This window comes from Macaca thibetana, chromosome 12, assembly GCF_024542745.1.
Source record: "Macaca thibetana thibetana isolate TM-01 chromosome 12, ASM2454274v1, whole genome shotgun sequence".
Taxonomy (NCBI): domain Eukaryota; kingdom Metazoa; phylum Chordata; class Mammalia; order Primates; family Cercopithecidae; genus Macaca; species Macaca thibetana.
This window is the reverse complement of record NC_065589.1, coordinates 38,898,110-38,924,637: the sequence shown is the minus strand read 5'-3', so window position 1 is coordinate 38,924,637 and position 26,528 is coordinate 38,898,110. Positions and strand designations below refer to the sequence as shown.

The 26,528-nt window shown below is 40.2% G+C and overlaps 1 protein-coding gene across 2 annotated transcripts in view; it reads left to right on the top strand.

Moving 5' to 3' along the window:
- The window catches only part of CD28 (CD28 molecule), a 33,013-nt gene extending 15,566 nt beyond the window's left edge, over nucleotides 1-17,447 (top strand). For both annotated transcript variants that reach the window (XM_050750911.1, XM_050750910.1), the window contains exons 2-4: nucleotides 5,222-5,578; nucleotides 7,885-8,009; nucleotides 13,383-17,447. In XM_050750911.1, the coding sequence (XP_050606868.1) occupies nucleotides 5,222-5,578; nucleotides 7,885-8,009; nucleotides 13,383-13,511 (611 nt within the window). In that variant the 3' untranslated portion in view covers nucleotides 13,512-17,447. The remainder of the gene's footprint in view (nucleotides 1-5,221; nucleotides 5,579-7,884; nucleotides 8,010-13,382) is intronic.
- Nucleotides 17,448-26,528: the final 9,081 nt, after the last annotated feature.

Sequence of the window (26,528 nt, the reverse complement as noted above, 5' to 3'; positions counted from 1 at the left end):
CTTTTACTTAGTAAAAGTTGGTCAAATCCATGTATGCATAATCCTTCAGGACTCAGGTCAGCAGTCATCTCCGTAGATCCTTAGCTGGTTCCCCAGTTCCCCTCAGAAGTTTTGTGCAGATCACTGTGTCACTATGTTTAAAGTAGGGTCTATTTACATCTTTCTTCCCCATCAGATCATGAGCTGACCAAGGACAGGAATTGAAAGCCATTCATTTTTGGGAAATCAATTCTTCTCTCCCATGTGCATCTTAGGAACACGTCACACCCTGAGTTAGACAGGACATATTCAGCAAACCACTGGACTCTAGATGCCAACTCAGAAGTTTTGTGCAGATCACTGTGTCACTATGTTTAAAGTAGGGTCTATTTACATCTTTCTTCCCCATCAGATCATGAGCTGCCCAAGGACAGGAATTGAAAGCCATTCATTTTTGGGAAATCAATTCTTCTCTCCCATGTGCATCTTAGGAACACGTCACACCCTGAGTTAGACAGGACATATTCAGCAAACCACTGGACTCTAGATGCCATAGCTTTTGTTCTTTCCTCCCTCTCCCTTCCCTCTCTCCACCTCACTGTGGGTGCTGGGAGAGAGTCAAACTGGGGAGCCATCTGAGGTTTCTTTCCAGCCCATCCGCACTCCCTTTTTTATCCCCATGAAGAAGTCCTATTGCCATTCTCATCTTTTTCTTTAAATCAGCTAACAAAGGCAGATCAGCAAGAATTTGAATGTGCATTAAAACAAAATCCAAATAATTAGCAATAGAAACAAAATTCCCAGGGGGGTGAGCAAGCAGAATACAAATGCCTAAGCTGCATTCTCTGAAAAGGAGGGGAGATGCAGGCATTGCTTGCTGGAGCTGGTTGCTCTTCCAATCAGAACTGACCTAATGTCTCCTTCAAAGTGAAAAAAGGAAACAAAAAAAATAAATCAAAAAAAAAAAAAATTGGATGTTTGTATTAAGACAGGTTGAACCTTTTAATTCTTTGCATGTTTACTTTTCAGTGCTTTTGCAAAATATTTGTGGAACAAATAATAAGTGAAGTTAAAGTTGTTGACACAGGTTTTGAACAAGGATTTAATGAGATGGTAGTCAAACCTAGCTGCTGATAACAACAGTACAGCAGGATCACCATCTTTCACTCAACAATTATTTAATGAGAGTCTATTAGTCATACTGTGTTATGTAAAGAAGCATAATATGTGGTCCTTTCTGTCAAGAGACTTGGAAACCAGGGGCCTAGGGGAATTGTACGTGAATCCAAAGCTAAGCAAATTGAAGCATGTGAAACAAGAGTTGTTCAAAAGGTAGAACTCGACCAAATGTCAAGTGAGTGATACAGATAGTAATCACTTTGATACCTGAGAAGGGAGTGGTGCTCCGTTCCAAGGAGTTAGTAGACAAAGCACGGAGGTAGGAATGCTCACAGTGTGTTCCTGGGATGTTGGCTTAAATGGTCTGTCTAATTAGGAGGGTTTTGATTTAAGGAAATGAGGTTGGAAAAGCCTGTGGAGGCCTATCTGAGGATAAGAAATTAGGTTTCCTCTGTTAGGCCACTGGTTCTCAAACTTGACTGCCATCTAGAATTACTAGAGAAACTTAAAAAATATGAATGGATGTCTGGGTCCTATACCTAGAGATTCTGATTTAATTGGCCTTGGAAAACCAAAGGCTTTTAGATTTCTCCATGTGATTCTAAATATGTTGTCAGGTGAATTCCACTAGGCCATAGTGGCTTTCAACCCGATTGAATATTAGAATTAGGTGGGGGAACTTTTAAGCCAATATGAAAGACAGTCCACAGAATGAGAGAAAACATTTGCAAATCACATATCTGATAGGAAACTTGTATCAAGGCTGAGGCAGGCAGATCACCTGAGGTCAGGAGTTTTAGACCAGCCTGGCCCACATGGAAAAACCCCATCTCTACTGAAAATATAAAAATTAGCTGGGAGTGGTGGTGGTCACCTCCAATGCCAGCTACACGGGAGGCTGAGGCAGGAGAATTGCTTGATCCCAGGCGGCAGAGGTTGCAGTGAGCCAAGATTGTGCCACTGCACTCCAGCCTGGGTGACAGATTGAGACTGTCAAGAAGTAAAAAAAAAAAAAGTGTAAAAAATGTATAAAGAACTCTAATAATTCAATAATAAAAAGAGAAATAACCTAACCAGTTAATAAATGGGCAAATGATCTGAATAGAGAGTTCTCTAAAAAGAATAGACCAATGACTAATAAGCACATGAAAACATGCTTAACATCATTACTTATTAGAGAAATAGCAAATCAAACCATAATGAGATATCACTTCATGCTCACTAGGATGGCTACAATAGAAAAGATGGACAATACCACCTGTCAGCAAGGATGAGGATAAATTGGAGCCCTCATTCACTGCTGGTGAGAATGTACAATGGTGCAGTTGCTTTGGAAACAGTTTGACAATTCCTCAAAAAGTTAAACACAGAGTTACCATATGATTCAGCAATTTTACTGCTGGCAAATACCTAAGAGAGTTGAAAACATATGTCCACATAAAAATCTGGATGCAAATGCTCATAGCAGCATTATTCATATAACCAAAGGGTGATGAATAGAAAAACAAAATGTAGTATATCAATACAATGGAATATTATTTGGTCATAAAGAGTGATGAAGTTCTGATGCACATTACAACATGGATGAACCTTGAAAACATTATGCTAAGTGAAAGAAGTCAGACACAAAAAGCCACATATTGTATGATTCTACTTATAAAAACAGTCCCGAACAGGCAAATTCATAGGGCCAAAGTAGATTCATGGTTTCCAGGGATTTAAGGGAGGGAGGAAGTGGGGTGATGGTAAATGGGTATGGTCTTTCTTTATGGAGTAATGAAAATATTCTGGAGTCAGATAGTGGTGATTCATTCATAACTTTGTGAATATACTAAAAAGTCTCCGAATTTTACACTTTAAAACAGCAAATGTTATAGTACCTGAATTATATCTCAATAAAGTTATTATCTAAAATAAAGAAAAAAACTTAGTATCAATCCTTTCCCCCATCCTAGACCAATTAAATCAGAATTTCTGGAAGCGGGAGGACCTGGGCACAGATATTTTTTCATTTTAAAGTTCTTGATATAAAGCCAGCAACGATTTTTTAAAAAGAATTTTGTAGAGATGGGTTCTTTCTATGTTGCCCAGGCTAGTCTGAACTCCTGGGTTCAAGCAGTCTTCCTGCTTTGGCCTTCCAAATTGCTAGGATCACAAAAGTGAGAGCCACCATGCCTGGCCAGCATTGTTGATTATATAGGAGACAAAAAGTTACTATTAATTTAGTTCTATGCCATTCCCTTGTTACCAAAACCAAAACAAAACACCTGTGTGTATGAATTCAAATTCAGTTAAATTGTAAATTTCATTTAAAAATGAATCTGATTTTGTTTGGTTTTTCAGTGTGAGTATACGGATGTTGCTTCAAATAAACTTAAAAGAAATGCAAGTAGGTAAATAATTATTAACACACCCCAAAACAAGAACAAAAAAAATGCTTTTGTTTGCATTGAAATTTGAATCAAAGACACAAAGTGGTTTGTTGTTTTAGAAAAATTCTTGAGGGCTGGGCGCAGCGGCTCACACCTGTAATCCCAGCACTTTGGGAGGCTGAGGCGGGTGGATCACCTGAGGTTGGGAGTTCGAGACCAACCTGACCAACATGGAGAAACCCCATCTCTACTAAAAATAGAAAATTAGCTGGGCATGGTGGTGCATGACTGTAATTCCAGCTATTCGGGAGGCTGAGGCAGGAGAATCACCTGAACCCAGGAGGTGGAGGTTGCAGTCAGTTGAGATCATGCCATTGCACTCCAGCCTGGGCAACAAGAGCAAAACTCCTTCTCCAGAAAAAAAAAAAAAAGAAAAATTTTGGAAGGTCTCTTGGTTGCAAAGTTGATTCTCAGTTTCTCAGTGCTTCAGTGGTCTATTTCTCAGGTGGTTGTAGATAACTTGGGTTTTAGTTCTGGCTTTGTTTACCATTTGTTTGGTGACTTCAGACAAACCAGCTAATGTTTCTAGGCCTTATACAGTCATTAGAAAAGAAGAAAAAAGTAATATTGTCATGTGCCAACGCCGAGGATACCATGGGAAATGAGATCTATGTATTATCTTCTCTTATGGAGTTGATAACCTAATTTCAGTTTCTTTGCTTTTAAAGATTGAACTAAATGGTCTCCAGATTCTTTGATCTTTTATTGGGATAGCAGTAAAGGTAGATGACGGACCAGAGAGGTAACTCCCCTCTGGAGCCTTTCACCCTTTATGATTTAAGGGAATAAATCTATGAATTTCTTGAGGAGGCTATTCTCTGAATTTGGTGTGGAAAACAAATTAAAGCAAACTCTTGGGTATATTTTTTCTTCTTTCTTCATCCCACTCCTGGAATGGTCAATAAACAAAGTAAAAATGTTTCAAAATATTTTAATTCCTTTACAAAAGCCTGTATCACAACTTAAAAACAAATCTATTTGTAGGTTGGGCTTGGTGGCTTATGCTTGTAATCCTTGCACTTTGGGAGGCCAAGGCAGGCAGATCACTTGAGGCCAGGAGTTCGAGACCAGCCTAGCCAACATGGTGAAACCCCATCTATACTAAAAAAAAAAACCCAAAAATTAGCTGGGCGTGGTGGTGCATGCCTGTAATCTCAGCTACTTAGGAAGCTGAGGCAGGAGAATTGTTTGAACTCAGTGGGTGAAGGTTGCAGTGAGCTGAGATTGCACCACTGCACTTCAGCCTGGGCGACAGAGCAAGCCTCTGTCTCAAAAACAAACAAACAAAGAAACAAATCTATTTGTGTGTCTGTCAGGCAGTAAAGCCACCTCCAAATATATCACTCAATCAGGAAACTGGCCCAACGTATGATTAATATTAATGTCTTAGGAATATAGATTTTAAAATTTTGAGTGTATAGCTGTGGTGCTCAATGCCAACAGAAAGCCATGTACTGCCTTCTAGGTGTAAACATGCTCCATTGCTCCATTCAAAAGAGGATGCAAATAATATCAAAATGTTAACTTTTGAACTCTCAGTATAATTATCCCTCGAAGAGGTCCTACATCTTCTGCCAAGAGAAAACCTTTGCTGGAGATCTGTTCATTTAGTTAATTAATACATTTTTCTTTCAGGAAGAAAAATTATCCTTATATTCTTGTTCTAAGCAAATGATTTTTTTTCCCCCCAGGAAACAAGATTTTGGTGAAGCAGTCGCCCATGCTTGTAGCGTACGACAATGCAGTCAACCTTAGCTGCAAGTATTCCTACAATCTCTTCTCAAGGGAGTTCCGGGCATCCCTTCATAAAGGACTGGATAGTGCTGTGGAAGTCTGTGTTGTGTATGGGAATTACTCCCAGCAGCTTCAGGTTTACTCAAAGACGGGATTCAACTGTGATGGGAAATTGGGCAATGAATCAGTGACATTCTATCTCCAGAATTTGTATGTTAACCAAACAGATATTTACTTCTGCAAAATTGAAGTCATGTATCCTCCTCCTTACCTAGACAATGAGAAGAGCAATGGAACCATTATCCATGTGAAAGGTAACATACAACTTTACCAGTGTACCACCCTAAAATAATGGTTTTCAAATGCAGTCCTGAAAACTAAGTCATGGTCAGTGGTGGGGTTGAGTAAGGCCTAAGTGATTTGATACTAACAAAGACAAACAACGTTTTCAGAAAATTTTTTCCTTTTACTGTAGAGGAGATTTAAGGTTATATTTTGAATCTCTTTATTTTCCTTTGCTGACATTGAGTGAGAGAGTAAGTGATGAAGTTACCGCATGTGGGAATAGATCATTTTTCTCCATTCGAGTGGATCATGACAGAAAAGAGGTTACCATTAAAATGTAAGCCCAGGTGCCCTCAAGTAACAACTGGGTCTAATGGGTTAAGACTCAGGAAGACTCAGTTCTATTTCTAATTAATTCTTTTTTTTGTGCTTCGTAATCTTCCTTTGTAAAAGTACCTTTCCATTTTCTTTTTCTTTCTTTCTTTCCTTTTTTTTTTTTTTTTTGTTTGTTTTTTTGAGATGGACTCTCACTCTGTCACCCAGGCTGGAGTGCAGTGGCGCGATCTTGGTTCACTGTAAGCTCCGCCTCCCGGGTTTAAGCCATTCTCCTGCCTCAGCCTCCCAGGTAGCTGGGACTACGGGAGCCCGCCACCATGCCCGGCTAATTTTTTGTATTTTTAGTAGAGATGGGGTTTCACCGTGTTAGCAAGGATGGTCTCCATCTCTTGACCTCGTGAGCCGCCTGCCTCGGCCTCCCAAAGTGCTGGGATAAGAGGCGTGAGCCACCGCGCCCAGCCTGTACCTTTCCGTTTTCTAAAATATACAAAGAATGCTGAACTAGAAACTAGGGGACATAAAATTTGCTATTAATCAACTCTGCGATCTTGGATAAGTCACCTAACTTTTTCATAGTCAAAAACTCAGTACAACTATTAAGCGGTATTTGTGAATTAGTGAAAATAAGTCTGCTGAGTTTTTGTTGGTGTTATGTTCTGCCTAAATGTTAGGGGGAAAAAAATCGTGATTCCTCAACTCAGAAGAATACAGTTTATTAGTAGCAACAAGTAAAATTTGATTTTTTGGTATACTTTGTGGATATATCATAGGTTTTCCTTTTTGTGGAATGATAATAAGAAATGTATATGTTCGGTTTTGTATTGAATCCTAGCATGATGCCATTAAATAGTTTTTCTTCTATGCTGGAACAGAACCATGCTGATTAAAAATAGGATACTAAATAAGGAAAGAACCGTTAACTTAATGTGGCAGGTTAGATTTTGTGTTCTGGCAAAATAGAGACAATTAATGTGTGAATATTTTGTTTGCTGAGTCCCATTTAGATTTCTAGTATCTATAATGTCCAAACAGAATATTTCACTTGTATCAAGTCAAAGGTTTAAAAATTATGCTATCTTGCTTGTAGTTAAGAGTGAAATATTTTTTCCTATATGAATGATATACTACTTTAGGATAGTATTTTATATATATGTATACACACATATACACATATCATTTATAGTAGAACTGAGGACACCAATGCTCCTGTACTTAGTAATTTTCAGTCCTGTCTATATATTATAAATCTGAGTAGGTTTTAAAAGAAATACCAATGCCTAGTTCCAGCCCTGAGATTCTGATGTAATTGATATGGGTTGAGGAAGGGGTGTTGAACATCATTATATTTTCAAATTTCCTCAGATAATATGCAGCTAGGATTGAAAATCAATGGACTAGAGGATTTTTGGTATGCTTTCTAGTTCTAATTTTCTCTAATTTTGAATAGAATTCTATAGGTTCCTTCTCATCCCCTTTTGATTCCTAAAGATATAAAGCGACTTGTTCATCATCATATAATCGATTAGGCAGGGTTGGAGCTAGAAATTTATTCTCTGATTAGCAGTCCAGTGTTCTGACTGCCATATTAGGCTGATGATTTTCTTAAGGCTTGAAAACATGTATATTATTTAACTTATTCCAACGATGCAGTTTAGGGTCTAGATTAACTACCTTCTGATGGGAGAGAGGGGTAAAGTAGGTTAAGGCCATTGGAAGTCACCATTTTGAATCACACAGTAGAATCCACAAAGTCAAGTGAATACAAGTCTACCAGTGTACCATCCTAACGTAATGGCTTTCAACTGTAGTCATGAAAACTGACCAGGTCATGGTCAGTGGTGGGGTTGGGTAAGTCTCAAACAGGAAATCTATTCACTCTAAGCTGGTAATATGTTTAATATTTTTATTTCTTTCACATTTTTCTCTGATGTTCACAAAGAAGGAAATGTACTCAATTGCTATTCCTGTATCATTTAATCCACTCTATTTTGTTTTTCAGGGAAACACCTTTGTCCAAGCCCCCTATTTCCTGGACCTTCTAAGCCCTTTTGGGCACTGGTGGTGGTTGGTGGAGTCCTGGCTTGCTATAGCTTGCTAGTAACAGTGGCCTTTTGTATTTTCTGGGTAAGAGAAGCAGCACTGCTTTTATGTAACTTTTCCACTGCACATGCAATCTGAACACATTCAAGAATTTTGTCTATGTGGTTTATTTTCTGTTTAATATATGATGATGATTTTCTTTTCCCCATGCTTGAGTAGGTTCTCTTTTAGCCCGTTCAAGTCTATCTGAGATAAAAATCTGATATGAGTTAGATTTCCCAGAAGGCATTGAGTAGGTGGTGAGACAAAATAAGAAGCTAAATGGGCAAATTAGGGTAGAGGGATTAGGAGCAGTTGCCTTTTTTCTCTCCATTTTGCAATATAATTATGACACATAAAACAGTTTTAATGCATATATATGTATAAACACCTAGGCAACTTGGGAAGCTAGGCAACTGAAGCCAATGGACAATGTTGGCTTGATCAAAAATCATGAGAAACTTGGCTACTGAAATTGTGTATTCAAACCTAGCAAAGAAACTAGATCTGTTTATCTGAGTCATATTTTTTTCTCCTCTGAAGCAGTTGAATTGTGTGAGGCCAAGTATGGTGCTGTCATTATGAAACTATAATGGGAGTTAGAGTTTTCTGAGCTCTCACCACTGAATTGAAGTACCAACTTTTGCAAATGTTTACATAATAAATGTGGTGTATTTTTCTTTACCTTCCTCAACATTGAATTTTTGGCCTGGGTTTGAACATATTTTGATGAACGCATTTACAGTTAAGAACGTACCCCTGAGTGACACTTATTCATACTCAGAAACTTCTTAGGTACACAGTTATGGTACAGAATGTATTGACTCCATGTTGTCTTTGAATTTTTTTCTAGAAGTTACATGCAAGGATGAGTCATTTCTTCAATGAGAAATGTATTCTCTTCAAAGATAAAAGACTATTTCTTTTTTTTTTTTTTTTTTTTTTTTTGAGACGGAGTCTAGCTCTGTCGGCCAGGCTGGAGTGCAGTGGCCGGATCTCAGCTCACTGCAAGCTCCGCCTCCCGGGTTTACGCCATTCTCCTGTCTCAGCCTCCTGAGTAGCTGGGACTACAGGCGCCCGCCACCACGCCTGGCTAGTTTCCTGTATTTTTTAGTAGAGACGGGGTTTCACCGTGTTAGCCAGGATGGTCTCAATCTCCTGACCTTGTGATCCGCCCTTCTCGGCCTCCCAAAGTGCTGGGATTACAGGCTTGAGCCACCGCGCCCGGCCGATAAAAGACTATTTCTCTTGATAGTCTCCAAAAGACTATTTATCTTGATATTCTCCATTTGATATTAAGTACATTTGGTGCTTAATGAACGCTTATTGAATTGATGAATTGATAACCTCCAGAGAGGTCAAATTAAGGATTTAAATGAGTCTGCCTGAAGTATGATACTCATCTTTAAGGCATAATCCATATATTTACCTAATTCGTAGATGGGTCAGTGATTTCTGAAAGCCTTATCATGTGAAGTCATTCTGTTTACTATCAGCTTGATGACTGCAGGTACAGACCTGGATCCACAGTCATGCCTTCCTATTATCCAGTCTTAGATTCTTTTAGACTCTTCTTGGCCTATTGCCGAAGCTTACCTTTCAATTGTTTCCCACATGCTCCTTGCAATTCAGAAGACCCTAGGGCTCAGATGGACATTTGTCAGGCTGCCTGTTGCTTACTCTGTACTGCTGCAGGGTAGGAAAGAAAGTGGTCGCTTGTTCCTGGAAATTCTTTATACTAGGTATCATCTTAAGAATTTGCCGGGCTTGCCTTCTGCAAGTTGCCCAACCCTGAAGGTGGGACTTTGGTATTGTAAAATATTGCCTGAATTCTGCCTCTGATGTTAGTTGACTACTTTCATCTTTCCAGATCTTAGTGTCTTCATCCAACTTAACTTCTAGCTTTGATCCTCCGTGGTGTTTGCTGCTAATTTTAGAGTTTTTAGAATTCTTAGTTCTTGTTTCTTCTTAATCTCTGGACATTGGCTTTTATGCCTACCATATGGCTTTTCAATCCTCTCATTGGGAATCTCAACTTTCTAACTTAAAGGCCAGGTGCAGTGGCCCTTTGGGTACCCCTCCAGGAAAGGCATTCCCCTGTGATATGCTGACCTAGGTCAAAGTAATTTACTAGCTCTGCGGAAAGTAGTTTTGAGAACTACTTTAACCTTCAGTGGCAGAGGACACTGCTCATTGTTGAAAACTTATTATAAATGTGCATTAGAATGCCAGTTACTATAATGAGACATCAAGTTGCTGAGTGACTTGAGTCACCCAAAGGGACAAAAACAGCTTCTCACTTTCAATGAATTTAAACTGTTCGCTTTCGACTCAGACACATCACAGACACGCTGGGTTTTTCCTTGGCAGCACTACTAATTCCTAGTGAGATTCATCTTGCTTTGTTTTAAAAAAATTTATTTTTGTTTTACTTTGTCTTACAGACTCCCTGTGAATTGGGCAGGCCTGTCATTTGTGGCCTCTTATAGTCAATTCAGTTACCCAATAAAAACTACCACTTATCTGCATCTCAAACCTGTGTCTTTGTACTCTCTTACCAAAAGAGTATAAATACAAGTTTGTCTATATTTCATAGAATAACATAGTATTTTTACTCTGGGCTTATCTTTTCCTGCTGTTGCTGTTTAAGCAACAAGTACCTTGCTGAGCTGGGCATCTAGGCCATTATGGATCCCTGGAGTTTAGCTATTTCCTGGGTAATTTTCTGAGATCCTATTTTTGGCCGGTCTGCAGTGTGCCTTGATGTAAGTTGCTGTTTTCCGGAACTTCCTGAGGGCCTATGATATGCTACTGTAGGCAGTTCTGGGTTGAGTGGGTTTCTAGGCTGAGTGGGTTTCTGGGAGCAGCTGCAGATTCTATCTCAGTTCTTGACCTGATGTTGACATTTGAGTAAATAAAGAGCTCCCTTCGGTCAAGCTGTCACAGGCCAGCACCTGTCACTGTCTTTCAATTCTCCATTCACACAGCTGTGCTGGTAAAGCTGCCCGTTTTCCTAGTCTAAAGAAATCTTTTAAGAAAACATTATGTTCCCCACTGCAGATCACAATGTGAGGAATGTAGATAGTGTGTGTACAGGTAGTGTCTGCTTTGTATAATAATCCAGTAGATTCTTAAAGACCATGTACTTAAGTAGATTACCTTGCGTATGCCCTGTGTGTTGCTGCTGTTCCCAGGAAACAAGGGGGTAAGGCTGGCATGGGGAGAAGGGCAAAGGAGGAATGGTCCAGAAATCACATACCATTAGCTGACATTCACTGTTGAAGGGGTAGAGATGACATAGACACATAGGGTAGGTACTTCCCGCACACATATCACACATACTTGATACACATGGGTACTGTAGGTTCTTCATGGTATTTGTTCCCAGCCATGCATTTGTCATTTTCATCCCACTGCTGTGTTTAGAGTTAGGGTGATAGTAAGTCAGTCCACCATCGACAATCGCTTGAGGATAAGCATGGGAGTTGACTGCAACAGACCTTTCATTATCTTTACGTGCAATGTGAAGAACCTGAGAATCAAGACATCTTTATTACTATGGCCTCTCTACCAGCTGTGATTTGGTTTGGATGTCCAGAGGCAGAGGCTGACACTGGAGGTTTGGCAAAGGGAGTCCGCAGGGTTGGAGTAAGTACTAAAAATGCTTCCCAGGTTATCAGCTGTTTTCTACACTCATCTGGGGACAGACATTTCCTTGGTCTTACCCCTGCCTTGCTGTGATCCTGTGCTCAAGACAGCTCTAGTCTTTCATTTACAGAAAAGATGTAGAACCAAAACAATTCTTCGTTGCAGAGGGCTACCCTGTGCATTGTAGGATGTTTAGCAGCATCTCTGACCTCTACCTAGTAGATGCCAGTAGCATCCCTCCCCGTTGTGATGATCCAAAATGTTTTTAGACTTCACTAAATGTCCCCTGGGACAGGGATTAAGGGAGCTTGAGGTGTCAAGGATGAGGTTAGGAGGGCTGTCTTGGGCAACTGTATGTATGGTAGTGTCATTCACTCAGATGAGAAACACTAGTAAAAAAACCCAGCATTTTGGGGAAATCTTGAATTTATTTTAGACATGTTGAGTTTACAGTGGCTTTGAGGTTTAGTCCAGAGATATAAATTTGGGTGAGTAGGTGGTAATTGAAGCTGTGAATGTGGATGAGATTGCCTAGGGAAAGAGGATACAGTAGAGAAGAAGGCCTAGGACCAAGCAGTGAAAAATTCTAACAGCTGGTTAGAGAAGGATGAGCTTGCAAAGGAGGCAGGGAAGGAGTGACAAGACAGGTAGGATAAAAACTGGGATGTCATAGATGCAAAGAGAAATAGTATCACAAAAAGAAGAGAGTTATCAATAGTATAGAATGCTGCTGAGAGTTGAAGAAGGTGAGGACTTAAAACATGTTAGCTATGTTTAGTAACCTGGAGGTCAGTGTTTTTTCAAACCTTTCTTTAGCACTTACTCATGCCCCTTTGACGAGGAAGGTGTGAAGTGCTCAGGCAGGAGTGTATGGAAACAAAACCAGGGCTGAAATCATTCACTTATTTATTCATTTAGGTATCATGTCATTTATGTACAGCATATCTACTTAGGTATCGGCCTGTATGCCAGGAACTAGGCACCTTTGTCATAATAGAGAATTCTGAATCCAGAAATCTGATGGCTTTCTGTTTTTAGATGTTTTCTGGGTCATTTGTAAGAAATGTAAAATTTTACTATCACGTTGATCCAGAAATGATGCTCCTAACCCTTAGTCAAAAATTTTGCTAAGATTCATGGTGGGCAAAGTGACTGCCCTTATTTCCCTCACTTCTGGTGGAAATTCATCCTGAGGGAGCCAAGCCTATGAAAGAGAGATGAGTGACAGTATTGTCTTTATAGAAATACATACCCATAAAGAAATAGGAATGTGCTAGTTGTCTAGAACTGTAAATTGCCATTAGTTTGGACTCCATCTTTACAAATTTGTGATTATTCCAGACTCTGCAGGAGCTGAAGGTCCTCTTTGGTTAATTATGGAAAAACAGCTTGTTAAGCAAATGCTAATGTAAGAAGATCCAATGTGGGCAGGCTTAACCTAGTCAAAGGAGAAAGGGCCTTCAAGTGTATTTACATATCAATAGTGGATATGTTGATTAGTATGCATTTTGAATTCAGGTCAAATGACAGCATTGAGAGTAACAGGGACGCATTTCTCTAAAATACTTTCTTTGAGATTTTTTCGAGTTCAATGTGAAGAGTCAGTAGTTGGGTGTGATTAGTCATTACTGAAGTCCAGGGTGCTCAAAAAAGGTTAGTGTTTTAGTGTTTCTGTCATTTGACAGTTAATAATATCAACAGTTGTGTCCAAAGTCTTAGAACTCCTTCCATGATATTGTCCCTCCATACTGACACTTCTCTTTTCTGCAGATGAGGAGTAAGAGGAGCAGGCTCCTGCACAGCGACTACATGAACATGACTCCTCGCCGCCCCGGGCCCACCCGCAAGCATTACCAGCCCTATGCCCCACCACGCGACTTTGCAGCCTATCGCTCCTGACACGGACGCCTATCCAGAAGCCAGCCGGCTGGCAGCCCCCATCTGCTCAATATCACTGCTCTGGATAGGAAATGACCGCCTCATCTCCAGCCGGCCACCTCAGGCCCCCGTTGGGCCACCAATGCCAATTTTTCTCGAGCGACTAGACCAAATATCAAGATCATTTTGAGACTCTGAAATGAAGTAAAAGACATTTCTTGTGGCAGGCCAAGTCTTACAGTGCCATGACCCACATTCCAACTTACCACGTATTTATTGACTTGACTGAGAAGTTAGGGTAGAAAACAAAAAGGGAGTGGATTCTGGGAGCCTCTTTCCTTTCTCACTCATCAGAACATCTCAGTCAAGCAAAGTGTGGTATCCACAGACATTTTAGTTGTAGAAGAAAGGCTAGGAAATCATTCCTTTTGGTTAAATGGGTGTTTAATCTTTTGGTTAGTGAATTAAATGGGGTAAGTTAGAGTAGGGGGAGGGATAGGAAGACATATTTAAAAACCATTAAAACACTGTCTCCCACTCATGAAATGAGCCACTTAGTTCCTATTTAATGCTGTTTTCCTCTTAGTTTAGAAATATATAGACATTGTCTTTTATGAATTCTGATCATATTTAGTCATTTTGACCAAATGAGGGATTTGGTCAAATGAGAGATTCCCTCAAAGCAGTATCAGGTAAACCAACTTACTTTCCTCATTCCCTGCCATGAGACTTCAGTGTTAATGTTCACAATATACTTTCAAAAGAATAAAATAGTTCTCCTACACCAAGAAAGAATATGTCAGGAAATAAGGTCACTTTATGTCGAAATTATTTGAGTACTATGGGACCTGGCGCAGTGGCTCATGTTTGTAATCCCAGCATTTTGGGAGGCCGAGGTGGGCAGATCACTTGAGGTCAGGACCAGCGTGGTCAAGATGGTGAAACCCCATCTGTACTAAAAGTACAAAATTCAGCTGGGCCTGGTGGCAGGCACCTATAATTCCAGCTACCCAGGAGGCTGAGGCATGAGAATCACTTGAACTTGGGAGGTGAAGGTTGCAGTGAGCCAAGATTGTGCCACAGCTCTCCAGCCTGGGTGACAGAGTGAGACTCTGTCTCAAACAACAACAACAACAAAACCACAATTTTTTTTTGAGTACTATGAAGGATTATTTGTTTAACAGTTCATCCCAATCAGACCAGGTAGGAGCTTTCCTGTTTCATATGTTTCAGGGTTGCACAGTTGGTCTCTTTATTGTCGTTGTGGAGATCCAAAGTAGGATGTGGAAAGAGTGTCCATAGGAGAAGTGAGAATACTGTGAAAAAGGGATGTTAGCATTCATTAAAGTATGAGGATGAGTCCCAAGAAGCTTCTTCGGAAGGAAGAGGAATGATGAAATTCTTGCCATGTGCTGAGGAGGTGGCCAGCATTAGGTGACAATCTTCCAGAGGGTGTCAGGCAGAAGGAGCCGTGGTGAGAACTCCTTTACAGGGACTTTATGTGGTTTAGGGCTCAGAATTCCAAAACTCTGGGCTCAGCTGCTCCTGTAACATGGGAAAGTATTTTGGAATGTGTCTTTTAAGAGAACGTCAAAGTTCTTAAGGGACTGGGTAAGGCCTGACTCTGAAATGACTATGGATATTTTTCTGCCTACAGTTTGAGTCAACTAAAATATGCCTGGGGACCTTGAAGAATGGCCCTTCAGCAGCCCTCACCATTTGTTCATGCTTCAGTTAATTCAGGTGTTGAAGGAGCTTAGGTTTTAGAGGCACATAGACTTGGTTCAAGTCTTGTTAGTAGTTGAATAGCCTCAGGCAAGCCACTGTCCACCTAAGATGATGGTTCTTCAACTATAAAATGGAGATAATGGTCATTATATTCCTATAGTATAATCTCCATGAGGGCATGTCCCAAGTCTGTCTGTCTCTGCCTACCCCTGACATTTAGTAGTATGCCTGACATATTTAGCTATTGGTATTATTGCCATTTAGATAAATTATGTATAAAAATTAAACTGGGCAATAGCCTAAGAAGGGGGGAATATTGTAACACAAATTTAAACCCACTACGCAGGGATGAGGTGCTATAATATGAGGACCTTTTAACTTCCATCATTTTACTGTTTCTTGAAATAGTTTATCTTGTAATGGAATATAGGGCACCTCCCACTTTTATGTATAGAAAGAGGTATTTTAATTTTTTTTTTAATGTGAGGAGGGGAGGAGTAGGAATCTTGAGATTCCAGATAGAAAATACTGTACTTTGGTTGATTTTAAAATGGGCTTCCATTCCATGAATTTAATCAGTCCCAAGAAGATCAAACTCAGCAGTATTTGGGTGCTGAAGAACTGTTGGATTTGCCCTGCACCTATGCCACTTGCCAGCTTCTTGGGCACACAGTTATCCCACTTATCAGATTGTATTTGAAAATGACAGAGCTGGAGAGTTTTTTGAAATGGCAGTGGCAAATAAATAAATACTTTTTTTTAAATGGAAAGACTTGATCTATGGTAATAAATGATTTTGTTTTCTGACTGGAAAAGTAGGCCTACTAAAGATGAATCACACTTGAAATGTTTCTTACTCACTCTGCACAGAAACAAAGAAGAAATGTTATATAGGGAAGTCCGTTTTCACTATTAGTATGAACCAAGAAATGGTTCAAAAACAGTGGTTGGAGCAATGCTTTTATAGTTTCAGATATGGTAGTTATGAAGAAAACAATGTCATTTGCTGCTATTATTGTAAGAGTCTTATAATTAATGGTACTCCTGTAATTTTTGATTGTGAGCTCACCTATTTGGGTTAAGCATGCCAATTTAAAGAGACCAAGTGTACATTATGTTCTATATATTCAGTGATAAAATTACTAAACTACTATATGTCTGCTTTAAATTTGTACTTTAATATTGTCTTTTAGTATTAAGAAAAATATGCTTTCAGAAGAGATATGCTTCGCTTTGGCAATGAATCTGGAGAGAACTTGCTATTTAAAAGAGGTGTGGGGTAAATCCTTGTGTCAATCTCCAGTTTAGCCTTTTTTGAAAAAGCTAGAGTTTCAAATACTAATTTCACTTCAAGCGGGTTACATTTCTGGTTTGTTTGCTTGACTTCAGTCACAATTTCTTATTAGACCAATGGCTGACCTCTTTGAGCTGTCAGGTTAGGCTTACCTATGTGTTCTGTGTCATATGAGTGCTCAGAAATTTGAGAGAGATCCAACTTCAGCCTTGACCCCATCAGTCCCTCAGGTTAACAAACTGAGCCACCAGTCCTCAGGGCTATTTTAATGAGGATATTCGTGGTTAAATGGATGTCTCATCCCTTATCCCAGCCATTTGCACTGCCAGATGGGAACTATACCCGACCTGGATACTGATCCCAAAGTGCTAAAGTAAACTACATCCTGGAGATTAGAGATGGTGCCAATAATGGACCCAGAACCAGGATCTTGATTGCATAGACTTATTACTAATCCAGGTCAAAGACAGTGACATAGATTCTCTCAGACTCGGGGTGAGGGAGTTTGTGTTATCTGCAAGGCCATTTGAGGCTCAGGAAGTCTCTCTTTCCTATAGATAGATGCATACTTTCTGACATATACGAATGTGTCAGGAATACTCAACCAGCACAGGCATGTTCCTACCTCAGGGCCTTTACATGTCCTATTTACTCTGTCTGGAATGTCCTTCTGTAGATGACTTGGTTTGCCTCGTCACTCTTCAGGTCGTTGCTCAAGTGTCATCTTCTCCCCTAGTTAAACTCCCCCATACGCTGTCTGCTTTCCTTGCTTATTTTTCTCCATAGCATTTTACCATATCTTACATTAGACATTTTTCTTATTTATTTATGGTTTATAAGCTTCATGAGGCAAATAACTTTGCTTTGTTTCTTGCTGTATCTCCAGTGCCCAGAGCAGTGCCTGGTATATAATAAATATTTATTGACTGAGTGAATAAGTTTTACACGGCCTTATGTAACGGTCAGTCTAAATGTTATAATCATACTTTGAGAGGGAGAAAGCCAGTTCTATTTTCTACTTTCCTGTTAAGAAGTCCAAAAATTCATTTTATTAAAAAAAACAGGAGGTAAAATATATACACAGCCAAATCTGGTGAAAGAAAATCTGATGCGTATAAGTTCATTTATGTTTTAGAAATTTTTGTGCAGTGAGGAAAACCAATACTGTTAGAAAATTCATGCCAACTAAGCCACTGTCAGGAGTAAATTGATTTTCCATTGAAGCCCCCAAATTCCCTCTTAATGGAGTATTGGTTATGTCTTAAACATATCTTTAGCTTAAGACTTCTGAAAATGTTGTCTTTGTAGTTAAAATCCCATCCCACTAGTGACCTGCTGCTCTTTTTTCTGGGGTGATTTTACCCCCAACAAATTCTATAAATACTTTCTCTGACTCTGATTCAAAAAGTGCTCACAAATGGAAATGCTGGGGACAGAAAATTTCAACTTCTTCACCTGTCATACTCATATCATAGCTGAACACTCTAATAGCGTACACACACACACACACACACACACACACACACACACCCCTATCATCTTGTGGGTAGGGGAAGGGAAAGGTGGTTGAACAACAGACACAAGAGCTGGTCTAATAATTCATGCAGCACCTTCTGTTTCCTTCGTTGAAATTTTGCTCTGAAAGTGACTCAGAGCCAATTAAATCGGTGTGCAATGAGTTCATCTCTAAACTGATTCTTTTCTTTGGTGAAATGAAGCTTATTAAACTTAATAAAGGTAATTAAACTTGAAAAAGATGAGCTTATATGTCTCTTACTACTCCAAGAAAGACTGAACTCAGCTGGTTACTCATGGATAGTTCAATAAGACAAATCAAATCAATTGGAAAGGATCAAGGTGGGTAAAAAAAAAAAAAAAAAGTCAGCTATTAAATGAATCTGCTCAATAAGCACTCCTTTACTGTGCTAGTAAAAACAGTGTAACCCACTTCTGTACAAAGGTTCTAGTACCTTGAAACTCAAGTTCAAAACAAAATAAAATGCAAACTTTGCTTCATCTAACACCTCCCACCACATTCTAGCTACTCAACTGGGTGAATATTGTAATTGTCCACAACCCTGAATTCACTTTTTCCCTCCAGTATGATAAAACAGATTGATTCCTTTTTTAAAGCAATACCCTTTCTTCTCTCCCATCTTGTCGGGATCAGAGATAATGGATAGGTGAGAAAAAATTAAAGAAACTTCTGGATCCATTGTAATGGGGACCTAACCATCACACTGTGCAGCAGCAAATGGGATGGTCTGGAAAGCAGACCAGAACCTTGTCTGGTAACTTTGCTTCTAATGTCTGTTTGTGTTTCCTAAACTGAAGCTTAACTCTTGCCTTTTTGACAGTAGTGCTCATAAGAAAGTTTGGGCCTGGGCATGGTCACTCATGCCTGTAATGTCAGCAATTTGGGAGGCTAATGCAGGAGGATCACTTGAGTCTAGGAGTTCAAGACCAGCTTGAGCAACATAGGGAGATCCTGTCTCTATTAAAAAAAAAAAGAAAAAAAATTAGCCAGACATGATGGTGCAGGCCTGTAGTCCCAGCTACTTAGGAGGCTGAGGCTGCAGTGAACTGGGATCACACCCCTTCAAGAACACATGTGAATGGTGGGGCCTCTCGGCTTTCCCTGATTTGGCATCCCAGAAGAAATATGTGCTTTCTCTTTGAAGATTCACAGGATCCTAGCACTTAGAAACCAAGGCCACTGTCCAGAGCAGAAAGTCACACACTTTCTCAGAGTGACTTTTGTTCATTTCAGGGTGTTAACACTGGGCCCAACACTTGAAAATTGCTTGAGATGATCAATTGCTTGAGGTGATCAAAGAATATATCAGCTCTTCCAAGCTGACCTCATTCTTGGTGCAACTCTCAGGGCCAGAATGTGTGCTTCCCGAAGCTCATTTTCCTAGCTGGTTTGCCTGTTGAAACTCTATGAAAGACCCTTGAATGCTAGGAATTTGAAGGGACAAAAAGTTGAAGAAAGGTGAATGGATTTCAGGGTGGGAGTGGACTGGATTTTACTCTCACTTCATCAGGCAGAGCTATCTCAATGATAGATTGAAACTCTCCTCTGGCTCCAAAGAACAAATCATGAGCTGGGTGGAAATGTCAGTTGAGAAGAAGAGCAGCAAACAGCTTTGTTTTCCTATAGTTGTGGTTTTACATGGTGATGATGACACACGAAGATGAAAATGTGCAGCATGAACTCCAGTTGTTATCTGAGTGAGCATCTCTGCCAACACTGAAGGATATGTGTGGGTGTCACCTGAAAACAAAGAGAGAGAGAGAGAGAAAAAAAGAAGAAAAGGAGGCCCTGTTTCGGAAAGAAGAGCCAGTTAATCAAAGATCAACAGTGACAAGTGGTGCTGTTTATTTCATGAGCTTTATATTTGATTTCCTTCCTTGCTAATCTCCATGTCTGAATTTAGTCTCTGTACTAAATATATTTGCATCTGGTGACTGAGGAAGGGGTGGAAAAGGTGACCTTGAATGGGCATTAGGGTAGTTACCATAATTATTTAGTCATTTCTTCAGTCTCTTGGGCACATACTTAGCTTCCCAAGTGGGGGTTCCTGCTAACTTTTGAGAACCTGTGACATATTACATAGGGCAGACAAACTTTAGGTTTTTGTTGGGGACCCTCTTTTATCCCCAACCCTATGCAATGCTTCTTTCATTTGCTTTATGTTTCTCCTTCCTCTCTTCTACTTCATTCATTCTAGAACTAGTTAATGGGCACCTGCCCAGCACTAAGATGTGGGCTAGGTACAGGGATGTGGCATTGAGCAGCACAGATACTACCTCCACACTTCCGAAGTGTAGAATGTCTGCTTTGTATATTACTTCAGGTTTTTTTCTTCTTTTCCTGTCCCATATATCCTGCCTCTAGGGGTAACCACTTAGTCTTGATTTTGGGACTTAGGTCTTAATGTGGCTACTTGATAGCCTTTGTTGGTTTGCCTGAAATTGATTTCTTTGACATGTTCCTATTTAACATCTCTAACTCTTTCAACGTCATAGACCAGGAATTGGCAAATTTTTTTCTGTTAAGGGCCAGATAGTAAATATTTTAGGCTTTGTGACTATACTGTCTCCTATAAATAATCAGTTTTGCCATTATAGTGTGAAAGCAGCCATAAACAATATATAAACAAATAAGCATGGCTGCATTCCAATAAACCTTTATTTATGGATATTGATATGTGAAGTTCGTGTGATTTTCGTGTCATGCAATATTACTTTTCTTTTGTTTTTTTCCCCTAACCATTTATACTTGGAAAATCAATTTTTAGCTCATGGGCTGTACAAAGGCAGGTGGTGGGCTGGACATAGCTTATGGGCTACGGTTTGCTGATCCTTGACTTAGATCTAAGCCACAACCTTAGCTATAAGCTTATTTTTGAGTTCTACATTTTTAGGGCCAGAAGGAATCAGTTTGAATGTGTGTAAAGGCTTCTTGGGAGTGATGAGAGTCAAGTATCTCTTTTGAAAGAAGGACATGGATCAATAAAGAAGAAGGAAGAGCTTTCATCTAAGGAAAGCTATTTGAGATAGAAGAAATGGGAAGTTATAAGCAAAGGGAATGAGAAGCTGTTTCAGGATGACAGAGTCTTCTCTATATTATTATTATTATTAATTTTGACAGCGTCTTGGCTCACTGCATCCTCTGCCTCTCGGGTTCAAGCGATTCTCATGCCTCAGTCTCCCGAGTAGCTGGGACGACAGGCACATGCCACCACTCCCGGCTAGTTCTTTTATTTTTTATTTTTATTTTTATTTTTATTTTTTAGTAGAGATGAGGTTTCACCATGTTGGCCAGGTTGGTCTCAAACTCCTGGCCTCAAGTGATCCGCCCACCTCGGCCCCCCAAAGTGCTGGGATTACAGGCGTGAGCCACTGTGCCCAGCCTATATTATTGATGAAAGCCTAAACGCCTTGGGAACTGTTGTTACTCTTTTCTCAAGTCCTTTCTACTCTTTTCCTTCTTTTCTAGGCATCACATCCTTATAATCTCCAAGGAAACAATTTTTTTTTCTTTTTCTTTTTCTTTTCTTCTTTTTTTTTTTTTTTAGACAAGAGTCTTGCTCTGTTGCCCAGGCTGAAGTGCAGTGGTGCGATCTCGGCTCACTGCAAGCTCTGCCTCTCAGGTTCACGCCATTCTCCTGCCTCAGCCTCCCAAGTAGCTGGGACTACAGGCGCCCACCACCACGCCTGGCGAATTTTCTGTATTTTTAATAGAGACGGGGTTTCACCGTGTTAGCCAGGATGGTCTCAATCTCCTGACCTCGTGATCCGCCTGCCTCGGCCTCCCAAAGTGCTGGGATTACAGGCGTGAGCCACTGTGCCCGGCCAGGAAACAAATTTCTATGCACAGAAGGGAAGGGGCAGGAAATGGTCTGTGTCGGATGTGATGAACCGGCTTGACTTCCCTGCTAATTCTTCCCTACATAGTATACCCAAATCCAACTCGGGGTGGGTAGAGAAGAGATCAGAAGCAGCTCTCTCTGAATTGGCCTCCCACTTTCTACCTATCTCATTTTCTCAATCTGTACTTGGCCACCATTTGTGGGTGGCCAAAAGTAACCCCTCATGAATCTACATTAAGGCTCAGCATTTCACAAGCAGCTGATGAAATCAGTATTACTCAGATCAGAAAGGCACCGACCTAACCCTTACCATCCCTTGCCCCCATTCCTCACTCTGGTCTTGTTATACCCAAGGTACAAATCGTTCCTGGAAGCAGCCCAGCATATGGGGGCACTCTAAGTCATACACCTATTCACACCATCTGGGCAATTTAAAAATAGGGCCAAAGGGAGCATTTAGCCTGGTCTGTCCAGCCGAGATCAGGAAATTGCCTCTAAAAGGTTGGATGATTAAGATTATTGTGCCAACAGTCTAGGATGTCAGTAATGAAAAAAACTTCTGGCAGAATGAATTCTCCTGACTTTACACGTGATGTTCCAGTTCCGAGTTGGGGTGAACAGCTTCGGGAAATCCCAAGATTTTTCTACTCCAGAAAATAGTACTACTACGTACATTTATGCATTGTGTGCCTTGCACAAAGGCCCCTAGTGAAGGGAATGGAGGGGGCTGAAATCTAGTCAAGCTCCCCTTATCAAGCTCTGCACCTGCTTAATGAAGAGAGGGCGCCTTCTCTAATGCCCTCATGTATAGGCTATTGAGGCCCTGATAGAATGCTAGCCTTTCTGCCATTTGGTTACTGAGCTTTGTAGAAGCTATATCCCCATTCTCAAAGCAGGAATTTTCTAGGATGAGTAATAGTTAAAACAAAATAAAACTACCCCTTTCCCCACAAAATGGAATGGTTCTAAATATCACAAAAATTTATCTCCTCGGTCCCTTCTTTAGTCTTTCCTTCATCTTAGCTCTGCATGCTTTAATTTAGTTGGTTGGTTTTTCTTGACTTACATTGGGTGGGTTTGTCTTTGGGGAGTAATGAGGAGAAGAAACTTCCTAGTTCATGTCCTAGTTAGGCTCTTAGAAGAAAAACAAAAAATGTTTTTGTGACCTGAAGAATACTAGGTGATATAGCTTGGATATTTGTCCTCTCCAAATCTCATTTTGAAATTTGATCCCCAGTGTTGGAGATGGGGTCTAGCGGGAGGTGTTTGGGTCATGGGGGCGGATCCCTCATGAATGACTTGGTGCCATTCTTTTGGGATTCAGTGAGTTCTTGCTGTTAGTTTCCGGGAGATCTGGTTGTCAAAAAGAGTCTGGCATCTTATTCAGTGCCTCCCTTCTCCCCTGACTATTTCTCTCCCTTTCTCACTCTCTCTTTCTCTGTCTCACTTCCTGCCATGTGATCTTTACACACCAGCTCCCCCTCCCCCTTCTGCCATGACTGGAAGCTTCCTGAAGTCCGTGACAGAAGCAGAATAGAGTGCTATACTTCTTGTACAGCCTGCAGAACTATGTTCCAAATAAACCTCTTTTTGTTATAAATTACCCAGTCTCAGGTATTCCTTTATAGCAATGCAAATGGACTAAGACACTGGGCTTGGGGTTAGTTTTGGGGATGTACCTAGAACCCTTCAGTTAATGTAGTCTACTCTTATTTCCTAGTTATCAGTACATGAGGGGGCCAGACTAAAGAACCTCAGCCACTCCAGCCTGGGCGACAGAGCGAGACTCCGTCTCAAAAAAAAAAAAAGAAAAAAAAAATTCAAAGTATACTTATATTTAAATTTTTCTTCTAATGAAATGTTATCATAAGACCAAAGTAGATGTACTGGACCTGGATCTTCATCCTTTCAGTCTCTCCTTGATTTTGGCAGTGGCACCTCAGGCAACAATTGATCTTCTCTGGGAGTCCTGGGATAACACATTAGCTTCTAGAATGGCTTGGGGATTTCCTGCGTGTGTCCTATAAAAAGGACACAAACTGGCCACACATGTGTTCAGTCTAGTGATGGGCACTGAGAAGGACAGAAGGAGATTTGACATAGTTTTGACCTTAGCAATTTACTACGTGGTTGGGGAAATAACTGATCGTAAAGGTAGTATATACGAAGATCTAATTAAGTGATGAACAATTCCAGTTCAGAGGTGAAAGACTATTGTGGACTGGAATTCCAATCTGGCCCTGAAAAGCAATACACAGCTTTTCAAACTTGTGGGAAATAGAATAGCTTTGAGAACAAGTACTTGCATTTTTAATTTTTAGAAATACTGCCAATTTGCTTTGCACAGAGGTTACAATGATACACACTCCCACCAGTCACGTATGAGACAGCCTTTTACCCTATTTATTCTCATTAACACAGTGTAATCAACGTGTTTGATCTTTGCCAATTTGATAGTTTGAAATGATATTTTATCATTGAGTTGATTTGCATTTCATTTTTATGAAACAAATTCATCATATTTTCATTTCTCATAAGAGTCATTTTTATTTTTTTCTGTGAACTGTCTACTCATATCCTCTATTTTTTTCCAGTTGTATTGTCAGCTTTTTAATGTAGAATCACTTCAAAGAAACTATTCCTTTGCTTGTAATTCCTTCATTTTAGAGATGAATAGATGTAAGATGTAAGCTTATTGTTTCTTTGTTTATTCATCAGCATTTATTAAGTATCCATTCCATGCCAGGCACTGCACTTGTCACAGGAGCAAGATATAGATCCTGTCCTCAAGAAGCTAAGCTCCCAGGCTATGGGAGACAAAGCTTTTCACATGGTTTTCAGGTTTATGATAGAGCTCTACATAGTGAATTATTTTGGCTCAAAGGTGGGGCATCATCTAACTGTGCAAGGAGTTGGGGAGGCTCAGGAAAGTATTTGTAGATGAGAGCAGCTGAATCTTAAAGAACAAGGGAGGCTTAGGCAAGTGATGAAGAAGGGAATTACATTTCAGGTAGAGAGACTAACTTGTGCAAAAGCACAAGCACAATGCCTTTGAGGAGTTCAATGTGTGAATTCCGGGTGGCTGGAGAGTAGGTTAAGTACAAGAGAATATAAGAGATGAGACCACCTGTATTAAGACAAACTCTTTATTCTGAGGAAGTTGGGGCTTATCCCAAGGGCAAGGGGAAGCTAATACAATATATAATTTTAAAAATTTGCTTTAAAATTATTATTTGTAATATATAACCAATAATCTTACATTGCAGAAAGCTACAAAATGAAAACTAAATGTCTTCCTCCTCCTTGTCCCCTGTCCCACATTTCTATTTTTCAGAGGTTACCATTTTTAACAGTTTCCATTTACCTCCATAACTCTCAATATGTTTATATCCCTGTTTCTTGATTTGTCAAACCGAACAGTATTTACAGACTCTCCACTATGAAGATGAAGAATTCAGCTCACTTTTACTAACTTCTACCCTTCCAAGTTTTCGGAAGGTTTTAAGCACAAGAGGGACCTGATTAAATTTGCATTTTGGAAAGATTATTTTGCTAGCAATGTGAGGAGTGGTTCAACAGCTGTTGCAGTAAATCAAAGAAGAACATGAGTTGAAGGGATGCATTAGTGGAAGGTACTTAGAGGACAGAAAGGTGAGGACCACTGGCAGACTAGAAGATAGGGGGAAGGAGAAGGTCACTCCTTGGTTTTATTTATTTATTTATTTTTTGGAGATGGAGTCTTGCTCTGTCACCCAGGCTGGAGTGCAGTGGCACAATCTCAGCTCACTGCAACCTCCACCTCCTGGGTTAAAGCAATTCTCCTGCCTCAGCCTCCTAAGTAACTGGGATTACAGGTGGATGCCACCATGTCCAGCTAATTTTTGTATTTTTAGTAAAGATGGGTTTCACCATGTTGGCCGGGCTGGTCTTGAACTCCTGACCTCAGGTGATCCACCCGCCTCAGCCTCCCAAAGTGCTGGGTAACATGCGTGAGCCACTGTAGCCAGCCACTCCCTGGTTTTAGACTGGTGCAGGTGGTACTTACACTCTCTAAGCTAGAGATGCAGGAGGAGAAATTAATTTTAGTAGGGGGCATGATGGTGAATTTCACTTTGGACACGTTGAATTTGACATGTTTGTGAGAATCCAGGTGGAGATGCCTTATGATGCAGCTGTACGACTAATAGAGTTGTGGCACTCAGGAGTGAGCAGAGGCTAGAGAGAGAGATCTATGAGCCAGTCCTCAATGTATAGTTTATTCATTTTCTCATTCATTTAATAAATATTTATTGAATACCATCTATGAGCTATATGCTGGGTATAAAATGATGAGAGAAGAAATAAATTTCCTCACCTCATGGAGCTTTTAAGCTGGCAGAGGAGACAGACATTAACACAGAAACTCACAAATACATATGCAATTATGGACTGTGGTAGGTGCTACAAAAAAGAATATAGGCTTATGTGATAGAATAACAGCATGCACCGAATTTAGACTGGGGCCTGGGAGGGAAATAGATGGGCAGGCAAAGCTTCTTTATACCTAGATCTGCCAGGTGCAGAAGAGTTAAAGAAGCCATGTGCAGAGGACATTTTGAAGTGGAGGTCATGGTCAGGACCAGCCATAATCTTTGTGGA